At 44.0% G+C, this 20,003-nt stretch overlaps 1 protein-coding gene and 1 long non-coding RNA gene across 5 annotated transcripts in view; one reads left to right on the forward strand and one right to left on the reverse strand.

Annotated features, from left to right (window-relative positions):
* Positions 1–12,657: 12,657 nt before the first annotated feature.
* Positions 12,658–14,379, reverse strand: LOC123461642. The gene is made up of 2 exons (XR_006637768.1): positions 13,988–14,379; positions 12,658–13,647 (listed from the first exon to the last, which is right to left on the reverse strand). It is a non-coding gene; the product is annotated as an uncharacterized LOC123461642 (long non-coding RNA).
* A 187-nt stretch (positions 14,380–14,566) lies between these two features.
* Positions 14,567–20,003, forward strand: part of Mdm2 (MDM2 proto-oncogene) — a 34,597-nt gene continuing 29,160 nt past the window's right edge. The window contains exons 1-3 of one of the 4 annotated variants that reach the window (XM_045153062.1): positions 14,567–14,703; positions 15,117–15,219; positions 15,371–15,455. In XM_045153062.1, coding sequence (XP_045008997.1) covers positions 15,375–15,455 — 81 coding nt within the window. In that variant the 5' untranslated portion in view covers positions 14,567–14,703; positions 15,117–15,219; positions 15,371–15,374. Of the gene's footprint in view, positions 14,704–14,963; positions 15,220–15,370; positions 15,456–20,003 lie in introns of those variants that run through there. The other 3 variants (XM_045153065.1, XM_045153061.1, XM_045153064.1) reach the window with 3 other exon arrangements.

Below are 20,003 nucleotides of genomic sequence, written 5' to 3' on the forward strand. Positions count from 1 at the left end.
TTTATTTATTTTAAAAATATTTTTTATTTATTTACTTATTTTGTGAATGAAAGAGAAAGAGAGATGGAGAGGCAGAGAGAGAATGGACATGCCAGGGCCTCCAGCCACTGCAAACAAACTCCAGATGTAAGTGCCACCTTGTGCATCTGGCTTACATGGGTACTGGGGAATCAAACCTGGGTCCTTAGGCTTTGAAGACAAGCACCTTAACCACTAAGCCATCTCTCCAGCCCCCTTTTTTTTTATTTTTAAAATATTTTTATTTTGCTGGGCGTGGTGGCACACACCTTTAATCTCAGCACTTGGGAGGCAGAGGTAAGTGGATTGCTGTGAGTTTGAGGTCACCCTGAGACTACATAGTGAATTCCAGATCAGCCTGGGCTAGAGCAAGACCCTACCTCAGAAAACACACACACACATATAAATATACATGTATATGTATATATATGTGTGCATATATATATTTAATTTATTTTCACATATGTGTCTTTGTCTATGGACATGCCAGGGTCTTTTGAATTGCACACAAACTATAGATGCATGAGTCACTTAAAATTTTTTTAAAATTTTTTATGAGAGAGAGAATTGGTGTGCCATGGCCTCAAGCCACTGTAATTGAACTCCTGAGGTGTAGGTCACCTTGTGCACATGTGCAACCTTGCGTGCTTGCGTCACCTTGTGTGTCTGGCTTACATGGGACCTGGAGAGTCAAACATGGGTCTTGATGTTTCACAGGCAAGCACCTTAACCGCTAAGCCATCTCTCCAGCTGTGAACCACTTTTTACATCTGGTTTTACATGGGTGCTGGGAAATTGAACCCCAGACCATCAAGTTTTGCAAGCAAGAGCTTTAGCCACTGAATCATCTCTTCAGCCCTAAAATGATAATTTAAAATATTTTATTTATTTATTTGAGAGACAGAGAGAAAGCGGCAGATAGATGATAGAGAATGGGTATTCCAGGGTGTCCTGCCATTGCATATAAATGCCACACACATGTGCCACTTTGTGCATCTGACTTTATATGGGTAATGGGGAATTGAACCTGGAATGTCAGGTTTTATAAGCAAGTGCCTTTAACCACTGAGCCATCTCACCAGTCCCTGAAATAGAAAAATGTTTTGTCCAAGGTAGGGTCTCTCTCTCTACCCTAGGCTGACCTGGCATTTACTATGTAGTCTTGGGGTTGTCTCAAACTCACGGAAATCCTCCTACCTCTGCCTCCCGAGCGCTAAGATTAATGGTGTGTGCCATGACACCTGGCTTGAAATGGAAATTTTAAACAAATAAATTGGCAAACATTTTGTTTTAATTTTAAGATATTTTTATTTATTTATTTTTATTTGAAAGAGAGAGCAAAAGAGAAAGAGCATGACAGGGTCTCTTGCAAACCAACTGCAGATGCATGTACCACTTTGTGCATTCAACTTTACACAGGTGCTGGGGACTTGAAGCTGGGCTGGCAGGCTTTGCAAGTAAGTGCCTTTAATTGCTGATGCATCTCGCCAGCCCTTGTTTTAATTTGTATGAGTGTGAGTGTGTGTGTGTGTGTGGTACTGTCTTGCTCTAGCCCAAGCTGACCTGCATTTCTCTATGTACTCTCAGGCTGGCCTTGACTCATGGCAATCCTCCTACCTCTGCCTCCTGATTGCTGGGATTAAAGACATGTGCCACTATGCTTGGCTCTAAAATGTATTTAAAATTTTTTTTAAACTTTTATTTATTTGAGAGGGAGACAAAAAAGAGGCTGATGGACAGAGGTAGAATGGACCTTGTTTTAATTGATTAATTTTTATCTAGAGAGAGAGGGGCAGATGAAGGACAGAAAGAGGTAGAGAGAGAGGAAGGGGGGAAGAGGTAGAGAGAGAGAATGGGTGTGCCGTGGCCTCCAGACCCTGCAAATGAACTCCAGATGTTTGTACCACCTTGTGCATCTGGCTTATGTGGGCCCTGGGGAGTTGAATTTGGGTTCTTTGGCTTTGCAGGCAAGCACTGTAACCACTAAGCCATCTCTCCAGGCCCATGGTTTTAATTTTAGTAGAGACCTACAATTCATATCTTTCCAAATTTAGTATTACTAAGGATGGAGAGGAAGAAATACCTTCTTGCATTGATCATGAGACTATAAGTTGCATAGTTTTCCTGGGAAGCATTTTAGTAAAGGGCACAGAGACAACCATGTTCTTTGTAGACTAGAAGATGGATTTGAAGGAGTTTATCCTAAGGAAGTAAAGACGTATATGAGGAATTTTATACAAAATAGATTAATAGAGCATTACTGATAACAGCAAAAAAAAAAAAAAAAAAAAAAGGAAAGCACCAAAATGTCCAGTTGTTCTTGGTCCACAAGTCTGTATGGTTCCACAGCCTTCTAGAAACTCCTGGGATTTTTTTTAAAATATATTTTTTATTTATTTGCAAGCAGAGTGAGAGAGAGAGAGAGATAGAGAGAGAGAGAGAGAGAGAGAGAGAGAGAAAGGAGAAACAGAGAGAGAGGAAAAGAAAGAGAGAGAGAGAGAGAGAGAAAATGGGCGCATCAAGGCCTCTAGCCACCTGGGATTTTTAACCTGTTTTGCTACCTGAATTTCAGCTGGATGAGCTATGTGTCTCTCCAGCTAAGTGATACTCTCTCATTTCTAAGTATAATGAGATTGTCCTACTTTTTCTACAAGCCACTTAGAACTTCCAAGTACTGGGGTGGAGGAGATAACTCAGTGGTTAAAGGCACTTGCTTGTAAAACCAGATGCACAAAATGGCTCAGGCATCTGGGATTATTTGCAGTGGCAAGAGGCTCTAGTGCACCCATTCTACCCATTCTATCTCTATCTTTCTCCTTAGAAATATATATGTTAACAATTAAAAAAAAAAAAAAGGAGCCAGACATGGTGGTGCACACCTTTAATCATAGCACTTGGGAGGCAGAGGTAGGAGTACTGCTGTGAGTTCAAGGCCACCCTGAGACTACATAGTGAATTCCAGGTCAGCCTCGACTAGAGTGAGACCCTACCTTGAAAAAAACAAAACAAACAAGCAAACAAAAAAATATATTTATATATATAATAGTGTATCATTAGCTTGGTTAAATATAACATGGTTAATATGTTTTTCAATAGTGTATGGGGTATTTATTAGTGACTTTATTCATTGCTGTGAACAAATACCTAATAGGAAGCACTTAAGGAAGGAAAGGGTTTCTTCCGGATTACAATTTCCAGAGGATACCTTCCATCATGGAGGTGAAGCCATGGCAGCAGGAGCAAGAGGTTGACTGGTCACATTACAGCCAGAGTCCAGAAGCAGAGGACCAAAAGGAAGTAAGGTAAGGCTATAAAACCTCAGAGCACATGCCCAGTGGTCTACTCAAAGTTCCACAACCATGCCAAACAGTGCTACCAGATGGAGACCAAGTGTTCAAACACATGAACTGACAGGGCACATTTTTCAGTGAAACCACAACAGAGTAGTTATAATCTACTTTAAACTGTAGGCCCACATCCCTTTGCAACAAAGAAATCATTTTCAAAGGATTTCTATGGAAGAAGAAAATGACTAATTCATGGCATAATATTTGAACCTAGGGGGCTGAGGAAGAGGACTTGCTTAGCAGGCATGAGGCTCTGACTTTGATCTCTACCACTGCCCCCTCCCAAAAAAAAAGAAAGAAAGAAAGAAAAGAAAAACATCAATAATTTAATCTAAGAAAACAGCTGTGATTGTTTGGTTTTCCACTAATTCAAAAATGTGCCTTCTATATACTAGGCCCTCTGCAAGCCCTGGAGATAAAAGCCACAGAGTAAAAAAATTAAGGAAATTGAATTAAGCTGTTTAAATTACATAATGAAGCAGGGCATGGTGGCTCACACCTTTAATCTCAGCACTTGGAAGGCTGAGGTAGGAGGATTGCTAAATTCAAGGCCAGCCTGAGCTACAGTGTGAGTTCCAGGTCACTAGAACTAGAGTGAGACCCTCAAAAAAAACAAACAAACAAACAAAAAAAAACCCTACATAATGGAGAGGAATGATCTATACACCAAAATATTGATTTCAATTTGAGAAAGGTGGGCCAGGTATCATGGCATCTATCTGTAGTCCCAGCTATTGAGGAGGTAGAGGCAGGAGGATCCACTGAGTCCAGGAGTTCTGGGCTGTAGTGTGCTATGTCAGTGGGTATCTCCACCAAGTTAAGCATTATTTTGGTGACCTCTTGGAAGTGGGGGACCACCAGGTTGCATAAGGAGGGTGGACAGGCCTAGATCAGAAAGGTTGGCACCTCAGATTACTCATTGCTCCTCTGTGGATCTCTCTTCCTTTGTGTCAAGGTACCTGTGAAACTGGCTAGGTTAGCTGGCTCTCTCTCTCTCTCTCTCTGTGTGTGTGTGTGTGTGTGTGTGTGTGTGTGTGTGTGTGTTGGTGCTTGTGCTGCAGAAAATGTGGGCTCATATCAGTGAAAAATCCAAGCATCATTCAGAGAGGTGGAAAATTCATTTATTCACACTGGTGAGCTAAAGTGAGCTTTATGCTTTCAAATGTCTTGGGCCCCAAATTATGATGTTGGTGTCTTTTCTAGGTTGCTTTGGCAGACACTCTGACATCACCTTGGATCTTTTACATTATTGGTGGACTACAAGTTTTTAAGGCAACATGTTTTAGGGGCATCCTCATGAAATTCTTTAGTGATGAGCAGGTTACAATCCAATAAGCTATTAGCTTAAAGGGGGAGGTAGGACTGTCCTTGATTACTTACTAAAAGTTTATCTAGCGGGACATGGTGGCACACACCTTTAATTCCAGCACTTGGGAGGCAGAGGTATGAGGATTGCCATGAGTTCAAGGCCACACTGAGAGTACATTGTGAATCCCAGGTCAGCATGGGCTAGAGTGAGACTCTACCTTGAAAAAAAAAAAAACACCCCCTCCCCAAAAAAAGGTTTATCTAAACTGAGTGTGATGGTGCAGGCTTTAATCTCAACACTTGGGAGGCTGAGGTAGGAGTTCAATGGCAGCCTGAGACTACACAGTGAATTTCAGGTCAGCATGGCTAGAGTGAGAGACTGTTGCAGTCAGGTGTGCATTGCTGGTAGAAATCACCCAACCAAGAGCAGCTTGTGGGAAAAAAGAGGTTTATCTTGGCTTACAGGCTCGAGGGGGAAGCTCCACGATGGCAGGGAAAATGAAGACATGAGCAGAGGGTGGAAATCAGCCCCTGGCCAACATAAGGTGAATCATAGCAAAAGGAGAGTATGCCAAACACTGGCATGAGGAAACTGGCTATAATACCCATAAACCTGCCCCCAACAATACACTGCCTCCATGAGGTAAGAATTCTCAAATCTCCCGCAGCTGGGAACATAGCATTCAGAATACCTAAGTTTATGGGGGATACCTGAATCAAACCATCACATTCTGCCCCTGGCTCCCATAAACTGATAACCATACATGATGTAAAATGCAATACATTCATCCAACTTTAAAAGTATCTATAGTTTTATCTTATCAATTCCAATGATGTTCATACATCCCCATAGTCCAAGATATTTTAACTGAGCCATAATACCAAAAAAGAAAAAAATGCCCCCAAAACCACAATGGCACAGAATAAACATTCGCACTCCCAAGATGGCATTGAGCATAGCAAAGAAATATTCAGCCAATACAAGATTTAAAACAATCAGGGCAAACATCAAACTCTGTAGCTTCAAGTCCAACAACTCTAGTCAGTGATAAATCTTCAAGTCTAATAATTGTAACCAGCAACAAGTCTCTGGAGTTCCAATTCCACTCCTCCAGATAGGCTACTCACAGTCCTGGAAAACTTAATCCGGGGCCAGCAGCTCTTCTTAGCAGCCATGTTGTGGTCCTGGCATCTCTATTGGGTCTCCACTGCAACCCATGGTTCATCCTCATGGCCCATGGGGTCTCCATGCAGGCATCCAGCAAACCTGCTTCACACTGCCCATTGCCATTTCCAAAATACAAGACCACATTTAAAACTCAATGACCCTCTCTTTCCTACATTTTTATTCTCCATAATACCAGGTAGCATGCCAATTTATTAATCTGGGGGGAATAAAGCAGACTTTGAAGAAGAGTACACTCCTTGAGCACTCAGGCCCCTTCAAAAGAGTCTACATTCTTTCTGTTGACCCACTGCAGATCAGCTGGCCCAATATTAATCGTTGTAATCTCTCAAACAATTTGCAGGTGAATGGGTAGCAGTTTAGGCCCAAAGATTTCATTTTTTTCTATGCTATATCCCTCTGCTCACTCCAGTTCATTTCTATGCAAAGCAACTCTGCACAACTTCTCAGGACCCAGGCATAACAGCAAGCTTCCTACACAAACTGCTTCTAGCCCAGCCCAGGCAAAGCTCTTTCTCACTCTCATAAGCCAAACCTCACAGTCCATAGTTGTTATTGCACTCAGGCCTTTCAACTCTGACCAGAATAGTCCTTCAAACTGTACTTACAGCACTGCAAGATGTCTCTTAGGCCAAGATTTCAAATCCTTCCACTTTCCTCTTGAAAATCAGCTCCAAAAGGCCAAAATGACACAGTCAGGTGTCTGGCAGCAACCCCACTCTCAGAACTTTACTGTCAGGTCCGCATTACTGATAGAAATCACTCAACCAAGAGCAGCTTGTGGGGAAAAATGAGGTTTATTTTGGCTTACAGGCTTCAGGGGGAAGCTCCATGATGGCAGGGAAAATAAAGACATGAGCAGAGGGTGGACATCATCCCCTGGTCAACATAAGGTGGGCCATAGCAACAGAAGAGTATGTCAAACACTGGCACAGGGAAACTAGCTATAACACCCATAAGTCCACCTCCAACAATACACTGCCTCCATGAGGTGATAATTCCCAAATCTCCATCAGCTGGGAACCTTGCATTCAGGACACCTAAGTTTATGAGGGACACCTGAATCAAACCACCACAGGAACCCTACTTTAAAAAAAAAAGTTAATCTAAGAGAGCTGGTCAGTTGTCCTTGGGCTGACTGTTGTAATTCAAAATTATCTATAATTTATGACCCCCTGTCCTGTTGACTCCAGCCTGTCTGTGCTACCCTGAGCTCTGTCTTGTCATCTGTAGTTAATCCTACAGTTCCCAGGAGCAGGGGAGTTCTTCAATCTCCCTGGCTGTTGAACCTCTGTTTCCCCTGACTCCTCAGCATTTTGGAAGAGGATCTTAGGGGAGCTTTTATTTATTTATTTATTTATTTGAGGTAGGATCTCACTCTAGCCCAGGCTGACCTGGAGCTCACTCTGTAGTTTTAGGCTGGCCTTAAACTCACAGCAATCCTCCTAACCTCAGCCACCCAAGTGCAGGGATTAAGGGTGTGTGCCACTACACCCAGCTGAGAAGCTCTCTTTTTTAAAGATTCAAAAAAAATTTTTTTAATGTATTTATTTGTAAGCAGACAGAGAAAGAGAGGAGATACAGAGAATGGGTGTGCCAAGGCTTCTAGCTGCTGCAAACTAACTCCAGATCCATGTGCCAGTTAGTGCATCTGGTTTTATGTAGGTACTAGGGAATCAAACCCAGGTCATCAGACTTTGCAGACAAGTACCTTAACCACTGAGCCATCTCTCCAGCCTCTGAGAAACTTTTTTTTTTGTGTGTGTGATAGAGTCTCACTCTAGCCCAGGCTGACCTGAATTCACTATGTAGTCTCAGGGTGGTCTTGAACACACAGCGATCCTCCCACCTCTGCCTCTTAAGTGCTGGGATTGAGAAGTTTCTGTTTTGATTGAGGCTTTCCCTCCCTCTCCATGGAGATTGAACTTTGAGCCTCACACATGCTGGACAACCACCACTGAGTTACATCCCAGGCAGTTTTGTGTGAGTGTGTATATGTGCATATGCCATGGTGCACATTAGAAATCAAAGGACAACTTCAGTGTTGGTTCTCACCTTCTACCTCATTTGAGGTGGGGCTTCTCATGGTTCATAGCTACATTCACCAGGCCTCCTGGCCTGTGAGCTTCTCCCATCTCTGCCTCCCTTCTCACTTTAGCCATTCCCACTTAAGTGGCAAATGGTTTATCCATTGTGCCAACTCCATTTTTTAGAGGGCATAGAATTAGAGGTAGGGAAGTAGGCTAACAGAGGATGCTACTTTTCTTTTCTTGGCACATGTATGTAGTGTGTGTGTGTGTGTGTATGTATGTCCATATGTGTGGAGGCCTGGGTGTATGTGCAGAAGTTCCTGCACATGTGTGCACATATGTTTGGAAGTCATAGGTTGACCTGGAGAATCAAACCTGGGTCCTTAGGCTTCACAGGCATGTGCCTTAACTGCTAAGCCATCTCTCCAGCCCCTCTTCCTCATTCTTTGACATAGAGCTACTCAGTGAATCCAGAGTTCATTCATTTAGCTACACTAGCTAGGTAATAAGCCCTAGGGCTCTCCATCTCCGCCTCCCAGTGCTGGATTTACAGGTCTGTGCCATCTTCCCTTGGGCTACTTGGGATCTGAACTCAGGGCCTCATACTTATGTGGGAAGCATTCACCCACTGAGCCATCTTCCTAGCCCTAGATGCTATTATTTTTTAGTCCAGCTTTACGTGGATTCTGAGGATCTGAACTTTACAATGCTTGTGTTGGAAGCACTTTTACCCACTGAGCCATTTCTCCAACCCTTGACCCCAGCTTCTTAAACTTGGATACAGGTGAGAGCCACCATGTCTGCCAATATGGCTTATATAAAATTTAGATGGTAGCCAGGTGTGTTGGCACACACCTTTAATCCCAGGACTCGGAGGCCTGGGTTAAAGTCAAGTCAAGTCAGCCTGGGTTAAAGCAAGACTCTAACTCAAACAAATAAAAAAAATTTCGATGTTTAATTAAATTTTTTTTTTTTTTTTGAGGTAGCGTCTCACTGGAAACCAAGCTGATCTGGAACTCATTCTGTAGCCTCAGACTGGCTTTGGACTCTTGGTGATCCTTCTGCCTCAGCCTCCTCAGATGCTATTTTTTTTAAAAAAATATTTTATTTTTATCTATTTGACAGAAAGAGGGGGGGTGGAGAATGGGAATGAGAATGGGCGTGCCAGGGCCTCCAGCCATTGCAGAAGAACTGCAGACACATGCGCCCCCTTGTGCATCTGCCTAACATGGGTCCTGGGGAATCCAACCTGGGTCCTTTGGTTTTGCAGGCAATCACCTTAAGAGCTAAACAGCCATGAGACCAGGAAAATTTCCTGTGTTTTTCCAGTGAATGACTGCCCTACTGCTAGACAATCATGATCAACATTTTACTATTTAATTACCTTTTTCACTTTCTTTTTTAAGGACATTTCCTGTTTACTTTGGTAAGCCTGAGTTGCTTGCCTTTTGCTTCATGTGTACTTTTCTTACAGCTGATAGGAACATCTGTATTAAAAATTACATATAGGGCTGGAGAGATGGCTTAGCAGTTAAGACATTTGCCTGCAAAGCCAAAGGATCCCAGTTCGACTCTCCAGGACCCATGTAAGCCAGATCCACAAGGGGGCACATGCGTCTGGAGTTTGTTTGCAATGGCTGAAGGCCATAGTGTGCCCATTCTTTCTCTCTCTTACACACACACTCAAATAAATCAAGTAAAAATAAAGTTTTTTTTTTTTTTTTTAATGACATATAAGGCTGGGGGTGATGGCACACGCCTTTAATTCCAACACTTGGGAGGCAGAGGTAGGAGGATTGCCGGATTGCCATGAGTTTGAGGCCACCCTGAGACTACATAGTGAATTCCAGGTCAGCCTGGGCTACAGTGAAGCAAAGTCTGCTGGGCCGGGATTCAATTACCAAGCCACCCATGTAAAAGCCAGATGCAAAAAGGGGTGCAAGCATCTGGTATTCCTTTGCAGCAGCAAGAGGCCCTGGTGTGCACATGACATATGCACATGCAAGTAAACAAGTCAAGTATAAAAAGGAAGATAAATATTACAAGTTATCAAGAAAAACTGATCATATTTGTACCTTTGAGATAATTTAAAAAATATTTTTTAATTTTTATTTATTTGACAGAGAAAGAGGGAGAGAGACAGACAAACACAGAGAGAGAATGGGTGCGCCAGGGCCTCTAGCCACTGCAAACGAACTCCAGATGCATGCACCCTCTTGTGCACCTGGCTAACGTGGGTTCTGGGGAATTGAACCAGGGTCCTTTGGCTTTGCAGACAAATGCCTTAACTGCTAAGCCATACCTCCAGCCTAATTTTTCTTTTGTTTTCTTTTTTTTGACTTTCGAAGTAGGGTCTCACTCTAGTCCAGGCTGACCTGGAATTCTCTATGTAGCTTCAGGGTGACCTCAAACTCACAGTGATCCTATCTCTGCCTCCCAAGTGCTGGGATTCAAGGTGTGTGCCACCACATCTGGTAGCTTTGAGATAATTTCTAATTATTAATGAAAATTAAACACGTTAATAAAATGTAATGGTGTGGTGTAGGAATATGTCCCCTGCTAGTTGGAATAGCCACTTTGCTTTTTTTTTGGTGGGGGATGGGGTGGGGAGGAGGAGACAGGGTCTCACTCTAGCTAGCTCAGGCTGACCTGGAATTCACTTTGTAGTCTCAGGGTAGCCTTGAACTCAGGGCAATCCTCCTACCTCTGCCTCACAAGTACTGGGGTTAAAGGTGTGCGCCACCACACCCGGCCTGATATAGTCACTTTGAAACGTATTTTGGCAATAGTGATTCAAACCGAGACACACATATGGTGTGACTCAGCAATTCCAGCCCTTGGCTCCTAGCCTTAATAGGAACTAACTTTGGCAAGAAAAAACATGTACAAGCATGTCCACTGCAGAGTTCCTCTGGGGAAATGGGACTTCTGAGATGACCCATGAACAGAAGAATGACAAATAAAATGGATAAACTACAGTACAGTATTACATGTTAAAATAAGGGGACAAAGCCAGGCACAGTATTGGATAAGGGAGGAGGACTGTGAGTTTGAGGCCAGTCAGGAAAAATTTTGAGATTCTATATCAAAAAATAAAAAGTAAACTGGGCATGGTGGCACATGCCTTTAATCCCAGAAGAGGTAGGAGGATCACCATGAGCTTAAGGCCATTCTGAGACTACATAGTGAATTCCAGGTCAGCCTGGGCTAGAGTGAGACCCTGCTTTTAAAGTCCAAAAATAAAACAAATGTGTGTGAGAGGGCAAGGAGGGGAAAGTGGCAGGTCTATGACAACCTGGATAGATCTGCATGCATCCCACTGGGTTGTATTAAAATATCAAGTTGAACCAGACATGGTGTTTCACGCCTTTAGTCCCAGCATTTAGGAGGCTGAGGTAGGATGGCTGTAAGTTCGAGGCCAGCCTGGGGGCTACAGAGTCAGTTCCAGGTCAGCCTGGGATGGTGTGAGACCTGAAAAGAAATTCCAAACAACCAACAAAAAAAAAAAGTTGTTGCCTGGCATGGTGGCACACACCTTTAATCCCAGCATTTGGGAGGCTGAGGTAGGAGGATCACCATGAGTTTGAGGCCACCCTGAGACTATATAGTGAGTTCCAGGAAGCCTGGACTACAGTGAAACCTTACCTCAAAAAACAAAACCCAAAAAAACCCAAGTTGTAAATGTGTTACTGTGATACCTTAAGTTAAAAAAAAATGACCCCCACAGAATGAAATGACTGTTATGATACACATAATAGGAAATACATTTTCTCATTGCCTCTGGTTCCTGCCATAAAGTTCCTAAACTCCTTGAAAATTCCTGAATGACTGAAGTGTCTTTCCTCTTTATAATGCACCCCCTTTTGAAATTTCTTTTCTTTTATTTATTTGCAAGCAGAGAGAAACAGAGAGGAGAGACAGACAGACAGAATGGGCACACCAGGACCTCTAGCCTCTTCAAACAAACTCCAGATGCTACTTTGTGCATCTGGCTTTGCGTGAGTATTGGTGAACCCAGGTAGCTGGGCTTTTTTTTTTTTTTTTCCAGTTTCTTAAGGTAGGATCTCACTCTAGCCCAGGCTGACCTGGAATTCATTATGTAGTCTCAGACTGGCCTTGAACTCACAGCTATCCTACTTAAAGGTGTACACCACCATGCCCAGCTTTAAAATCTTTAATTTTAATTTGTTGACAGAGAGACACACAGAGAAAGAGGCACACACACACACACACACACACACACACACACACACACACACACACGAGGGGTGGGGCGGGGAAGAATGAGACAGAGTATGGGCATGCCAGGACCTCCTACCACTCCAAATGAATGCCAGATGCATGCATCACTTTGTGGATTTGGCTCTGTGTGGGTACTGGGGAATCAAACCCATGCCATCAGGTTTTGCAAACAATGCCTTTAACTGCTGAGCCATCTTTCTAGCCCTGGAATAGTCTCTTCTGATCTTAAGTCTTGTTAGCATTCTTCAAGGTATTAAATGTGTGGATTCACTCTGAGACCTTCTCAACATTCACTGAGAAATTCTGTCCTGCACACTTACAGCTGTTCATACTAGGTTATTCATAGACATTTAACATAATCACTTACCTCTCTCTCTCTCTCTCACACACACACATATATATTTTATTTTCTTTTTGGAGTAATGGTTTTGATATGTAGCTCCTATGCTGGCCTCACACCTGAGAGAGCCTACTGCCTTGGACTCTTGAATATTGGAGTTATGGGAATGCACCATGGTCACCAGAGTCGCTAGGGAAAGGAGATTTATTTGATGCCCACATTGGGAAGAGGAACAGAAATCTAGTGATCCTTCCAAGTCTGCTTTCAGGGTGCTGACATGAAGTATAGGTTTAAGTACAAGACATACGTATGGCAAAGCAGTCCTGGTCAGGCTGCCGACCCACCCATCATGTTTCCACTTCTCTCTCCTGTAAGGTGGGTTGACAAGTTGTTAGAACAATGTGAAATCTCTTCCCTCCTCAGGCTGGCACTAGGCTTCATCCTTTTCCTTCTCCCAGCATGACACTCCTGGGGAAAATTCCAAGTCCTTAAGGACCATTGTTTCAGTAGTCTGATATCCAAAGTGTATCAAGTGTCTGGAATATCTTCATTGCTACAAGATGGTTACACTACCAAACCCAGCCTTTTATGTTTGCATTTTTCTCTACTTTTAAGTTTTCTTCACTTTCTCTCTTCCTTCTTTGCCAGGATCTTGCCATACAACCCAGGCTGGCCTCAAACTTACGGCAAAACTGTCTCAGCCTCTTGAGTGCTGGGCTAACAGGCATGTACCATCACTCAACTTGGGGTTTTCTTTCATCCAGTGTGAAACACAGGGTTACACAATGAGAAGTTTCATTCCATTTCATCTGATAGAGGTATCTTTAAAAAGCCCCACTAAATCCCTAAAGCTAATAATGTTGGTGATTAAACTGATTGCCCATTCCATTGACAAGAAAAGGAATTCCGAAATGTCCTTTTAATCACAAACTATTGGATTCCAGAAGGTTAAACAGTAACAAGTTAGTAAAAAGCCCAAAAGAACAAAAGCTTCCCCCCCCTTTTCTTTTCTGCAACAGGGTGTTGCTATCTTTTTCAGGGTTGGAAATTGAGCATGCCAGGCAAATGCTCTACCATGGAGTTACATTCCTCACCCTCACATGCTGCTGAAGTTCTTTGTTGTATTTTGAGATGGCTAGTCTGAGAAACTGCTGAGGAGTATCTTGAGATGTGTTCCTGTAAGAGAAATTGACAGCTATTAAGGGAACTCAGACTCGCCAATAAACTATCAATTGGGGATCTTACTGCAAACGAACTCCAGACACATGTGCCCCCTTGGGCATCTGGCTTACGTGGGTCCTGGGGAGTTGAGCCTGAGTCTTTTGGCTTTGCAGGTAAGCCCCTTAAAGGCTAAGCCATCTCTCCAGCCCTATTGGGGAATCTTATCATCTGAGAGACTATGTAACAAGTCTTCTTTTTTTTTTATTGGCGAGGTGGGATCTTCCTCTAGCTCAGGCTGACCTGGAATTCACTATGTAGTCCCAGGGTGGCCTAGAACTAACTGCGATCCTCTTACCTCTGCCTCCCCAGTGCTGGGATTAGAGGCTTGCGCCACCACATTCGGCGTTTTTGATTTTTCGAGGTTGGGTCATACTCTAGCCCAGGATGACCTGTAACTCACTGAGTAATCCCAGGCTGACCTCGAACTCACAGCCACTCTGTTTCAGCCTTCCCAAGGCTGGGGTTAAAGGCGTGCCGTCACCACGCTCGGCCTTTTCTTTCTTTTTTTTTTTAAGTCTGGAGATGACTCATTTGTGTATAACTCCAGCTTCTGGGGGCGTGGGCTGAAAATACCATCCAGCTGTTATTTTTGGTTTCTTTTCGTAGTAGTGGCACAGGAACAGGAACGTGCCTCGTTTCCTTTACACAGATTCCCCGCGCCTCCGAACGCCCCGCAGCCCCTGCGCGGGCGGCTCACGGAACCCCGCGGCGGGCAGAGCCCGTCCCCAATTGGTCGGTGGCGCCCGACGAACGTGCGCGCGCAAACACCCGGATGGGCCGCCACTTCCGGTACGCTCCCGCTGACGGCAGGGGGCGCGCCCCGCCATCCTGCGCTTTGTTGGGGGCCTGCACGGGTCTTGGGGGGGGACCGGCTCGAAAGCGGGCCTGGGGTAACGCCGCCTTCCTCGCGGGACTCCAAGCGCTCTGGGCCCCCAAGCAACATGGTGGCCGCGGCCCAGGGCGTCGTGCCTCCGCGCGTCCGGTGAGGGGGAACGGGGCGCCTAAGAGCAGGTATGCGCCGGGAAGCTCGGCTGTGCGTGTGGGCCGCGGACGGGGACACCCCCCTCCCCGTGGGGGGTCGGGGGCGCGGAGTGGGGCGGAGGCTTTCTGCGAGTGCCTCCTCTCCCTCTTCCACCGCCTGGGAGGAGGGCGGGGTCGCGGCGGCGCTGCGGGGAGGGCGGGGGTCGTCCCGGAAGTCCCATGGCCCGCTTCCGGCTGGGGTCGGGTGGGAACTGGCGCCGGAGGCGGGCGGCCTGGGCGAGCGCAGCGCCCCCGGGCTGGTCCACGGCGGGCTGCTCGGAGGGCGCGTTGACTCAGCCTTTCCTGCTGGGCCGGTCAAGTCGGGACACGTTCCGCGTCTGGCGTGCGGGAGCTAAGTCCTGACTTGTCTCCAGCTGCGGTATTTAAACCTTCCCTTTTCTCAGCTGTGCTCGCCGGCGCTCGAAGACAGACGGACGGACGGACGCCCGCCCGCGCTCACCCACCCCCTAGAACTGCACTTTCTTTTTTTCCCCCGCCTTGATCCAGGTAAGGAACAACTTGCTAATAGCTTTAGTTGAAAACATAGTATTTAAAAGCCTTCTCTGTTTCCCCCTCTTTATACGATTTTGTCTATTCTTTTGGTAGATATTTTATTATTTCAAGTTTTTATCGTGTATGTTTTCTTCCTACTTTATAGGCTAATGTGCAATACCAACATGTCTGTGTCTACTGACGGTGCTGTAAGCACCTCACAGATTCCAGCTTCGGAACAAGAGACCCTGGTTGGTATTTTTGTCTCAAGTGTAACTTACAAGTAACTTATTTTATTGAGGTAATAAGTTCCGTAAACCTGAATGAAAACCACACGTTAGTGACATAGTAAATAAATCTACTTTCTTAGGTGTAATTGCATTAGAATTCACTGTAAGAATCTATATTTTTATAGCCCTTCACCACACAAGCTTTGAATATTAACTACATTAACATTTTTTGTTTTTGTCTTTTAAAAATTTTATTTATTAGCCAGGCAAGGTGGCGCATGTCTTTAATCCCAGCATTTGGTAGGCAGAGGTAGGGGGATTACTGTGAGTTTGAGGCCCTGAGACTACATAGTGAATTCCAGGTCAGCCTAGGCTAGAGTGACACCCTACATCGGGGAAAAAATTAACATATGATTACATACCCACAAATATAGAAGTGATAGAAGTGTTTTACAACGTTTCAGTAAACTCTCTTTTTTTGTGGGGGGATGGAGGGTTACAAGGTAGGGTTTCATTCTAGCCCAGGCTGACCTGGAATTCACTATGTTTTAGTGGCCTTGAACTCTCGATCCTCCCACCTCTGCCTCCTGAGTGCTAGGATTAAAGGTGTGCATCACCAAGAGGGAAGGAGGGAGGGAGAGGGAGGGGAGAGAGAGGGAGGGAGAGAGGGAGGAGGCAGGCAGGCAGACACGCATGCACGCAGGCAGACACGCATGCACGCACGCACGCACGCACGCACGCAGACACAGAGGCAGGCAGACACAGAGGGAGAAAGAAAGAATTGGCACGCCAGGGCCTTAGCCACTGAAGCCGAACTCCAGATGATTGCACCATCTAGTGGGCAGGTACGACCTTGTGTGTGCCTCACCTTTGTGCATCTGGCTAACGGTGGGGAGCTGCACAGTTGAATATGGGTCTTTAAGCTTCACAAGCAAGCTAAGACATCTCTCCAGCCCTCAATGAATTCTTCTTTTGGTTTTCCAAGGTAGGGTCTCTCTGTAGCTCAGGCTGACCTGGAATTCACTATGTAGTCTCAGGGTGGCCTCAAACTCATGGCAGTCCTCCTACCTCTGCCTCCCGAGTGCTAGGATTAAAGGCGTGTACCACCACGCCCGGCTAATAATTTTTTTAATGGTATAATAATAACTGATAGCATGAATATACCTTTTTAAAAACTATGTCTTTATAACTTTTTTGGTGCCGGGTATTGAACCCAGGGCCTGCCTTCTACCACTGAGCTAAGTATAAGTTATAAGTAGCTCTACTTTGTACATGTACAGTAAAACATAAGTGTTATGTGATTATTTCTGCTAAGAAAGGAATGGAAATAGAATTCCTGAATTCTGAAGTATACACATTTGATTGGTACTGGTAACTTGTTAACCAAGAGGTTATGACAGTCCTCACTCTTGCCAACACTGAATGTTGCCAATCTTTTTTTATTGGCATATTTGTGAGGTGTAGTGTGATAATTTGTTACACGTATACAGCATGTAATCAGGGTTAATTAGCATTTTGGGTCTTTAAACATTTATCATTTCTTTGTTGGAAATGTTTACATTCTCTTCTAATTCTTTATAAAATACATAATGAATTGTGGGCCAATCTTTTATTTTTTTTGCTTTTTGTAGGTAGTATGGCAATACCGTTGTGCTGTTTGAATTCATATGTCCCGAAACTGCTGAAGCTGGACAGTTTCTCATTTGCTAAGATTTGCCTCATCCTTTGTCCATGTTTCTGTTTTTGTTTTGTTTCTTTTTTGTTGTACTGTTTTTAGTGGATGCTGTTTTGAACATTCTCATATTTAAATATTTACATATGACAATTTTTTTTTGGTGTTGTGTGTGTGCATAGTGCATGCATGAGTGTGTGCAGATCTTTGTGCCCCATGCGCATGCTTGAGGAGGCCAGAGTAGAGTATCTTGTGTCCTTTATTGCTCTCCTTCTTTGTTTTCACTGAACTTGAAGCTGCTGTTGTATGGTCTCACTGTCTGACCCAGAATGGTCTCAGCTTCCCTTTGGGGGGGCGTGGACACGGCCACCTTTAAAAAAAACATTTTATTAATTAATTTATTTGAGAGAGAAAGAGAAGGTGGGGGGGGGGAGAGAATGGACTCTCCAGGGTCCCCAGCCACTGCAAACAAATTCCAGATGCATGCACCACTTTATGTGGGTACTGGCGGATTGAACCTGCGTCCTTTGGCTTTACCAGCAATCTCCTTAACTGCCTAGCCATCTTTCCAGCCCCACACCTACCTTTTAAATATTTTATTTTTACTTAATTGAGACAGTGAGAGTGAGTGAAGGTGGGTGCACTTGGTCTCCAGCCACTGCAAAGGAACTCCATATGCATAGGCCACTTTGTGCATCTGGCTTATGTGGTCCCAGGGAATTGAACCTGGGTCTTTTGACTTTGCAAGCAAGTTCCTTAACTGCTAAACCAGCTCTCCAGCCCAATGCCCACCTTTTATTGGGTTCTGGGGATGTGGGAGTGGAACTCAGGCCCTCGTGCACTCTCACTACCTTGCATCTCCTCAGTCTCTCCTTAAAGGCATGAGTAGTTTTCTGCATTTCAACTATATTTAACTTTTGTTTACAAATATTGCTTATAGCTGGTTGTCTTTTGTCTGCTTAGGGTATTATAAAAGGCAGATTTATTCTCATTTCCTCCTGAATCTCTCTTTAGAAAAATTTTCCCATTTCAAGATCATAGAAATATTTTTTTGCATTTTCTTGTAATATTCTTTTTTTTTTTTTTTTTTTTTTTTTTAGGTAGGGTCTGCCTGTAGGCCAGGCTTACCTGGGATTCATTATGTATTCTCAGGTTGGCCTCGAACTCATGGCTATCCTCCCACCTTTACCTCTTGAATGCTGGTATTAAAGGCATGTTCTGCCATGCTTGACTTTCTTGTAATATACCTTAACTTTTTTCTTCCTGGTTTTTATTTTTTTTAAGATTTTATTCTTATTTATTTACTTGAGACAGAGAAGAAGGGAGGGAGGGGGAGAGAGAGAGAGAGAGAGAGAGAGAGAGAGAGAGAGAGAGAGAATGGGCATGCCAGGGCCTCTCGCCACTGCAAATGAACTCCATACACACGAGCCACCATGTACATCTAGCTTACGTGGGACCTGGAGAATTGAACCTGCGTCCTTAGGGTTAGGCTTTGCAGACAACTGCCTTAATAACTAAGCCATGTCTCCAGCTGTATTTATTTATTTGAGAGAATTAGGTGCATCGGGGCCTCTAGCTGCTGCAACGAACTCCAGACATGTGCACCACCTAGTGCACCTGACTTACATGGGTCCTGGGGACTTGAGCCTGGGTCCTTTGGTTTTATAGGCACCACTGCACCCAGCTTTTTTCTTAATACTATTTGCAAAACTTACATGTTAGGGCCAGGTGGGCTGTAGCCTTTGGGCTAAATTTGGCCTGCTGCCTGTGTTTATAAATAAATATTATTGCACTGTGTCTACTCCCATTGATTTATACAATACTTATGCTTTTAAGTTGGACAGAGCATTGGCATAGAACGTTTTTTGGCTCTTTACAGAAAATAAGTGAAACCTGATTTAATTGGTATGCTTTTTATATGCTGTGTAATTTTTTTGGCAGTACCTAGCTCTGATTGGTACATTGTCTATACATGTGTAAATGTCAAGTAGATGCTTGAATTATAAGCCAAACAGGAAAAAAATGTTGAACTGTGGTTGCATGACATGAATTGTAGTCTCATAACTACCCATTATCCTTGTTGGCTTGGGTTAGTTAAGTTCTCTTATAGTCAGGAACCTTGTCCATAGAAAATTATTGTTAGAACTCACACTGAAAACTCATTCTTTCTTCCTGGATTCTGGACATTGTCTTATAGCAAGTTTGTTGGATTTGTACAGTCCTGTAAGCTTAATGGATCTCAACCATTTATGGGGTGTGTGTGTGTATGTATGGGTGCAAGTAGGCCATGATATGTGTGTGTGTGTGTGTGTGTGTGTGTGTGTGTGTGTGTGTGTGTGTCGCTGTCTACTTTGAGACAAGTTCTCTGGGTGGTTTTTGGTTTTTGTTTTTTTTCTGAGGTAGGGTCTTACTGTAACTTAGGCAGACCTGGCACTCACTTGGTAGTCTCATGGTAGCCTCAAATTCACAGTAATCCTCCTAATTCAGTGCTGGGATTAAAGGTGTGTATCACCATACCTGGCTTTTTTCCCCTCCTGCTTTGAAATGCTATTCTAGCTGGCCTGTGAGCTTTGGGATTTTTCTGACTCTGTCCCCCTTTGCTGTAGGTGCCTTGGAATTTAAGATGCGTGTGCAACTTGCTTTTGCCTTTATCGTGGGTTCTGGGGATACAAGCTCTGGGTATTAGGCTTTCATCTCTCCTGGCCTGGTACTGTTTTTATCACAACTGATAGACTTAACCATCTGTATTATTCATTACATAGTCCATTGCAATTAACCATCTGTATTATTCATTACATAGTCCATTGCAATTAGTGTACAACTTTGTAACTTACTTTTTGAGCTCTTTGTAAAATTCTTGGGCATGGTGCTGCTGTCTTTGTTAAACTTCTTTCTGA

This window comes from Jaculus jaculus, chromosome 6 (assembly GCF_020740685.1).
Source record: "Jaculus jaculus isolate mJacJac1 chromosome 6, mJacJac1.mat.Y.cur, whole genome shotgun sequence".
In the NCBI taxonomy this organism is placed as follows: domain Eukaryota; kingdom Metazoa; phylum Chordata; class Mammalia; order Rodentia; family Dipodidae; genus Jaculus; species Jaculus jaculus.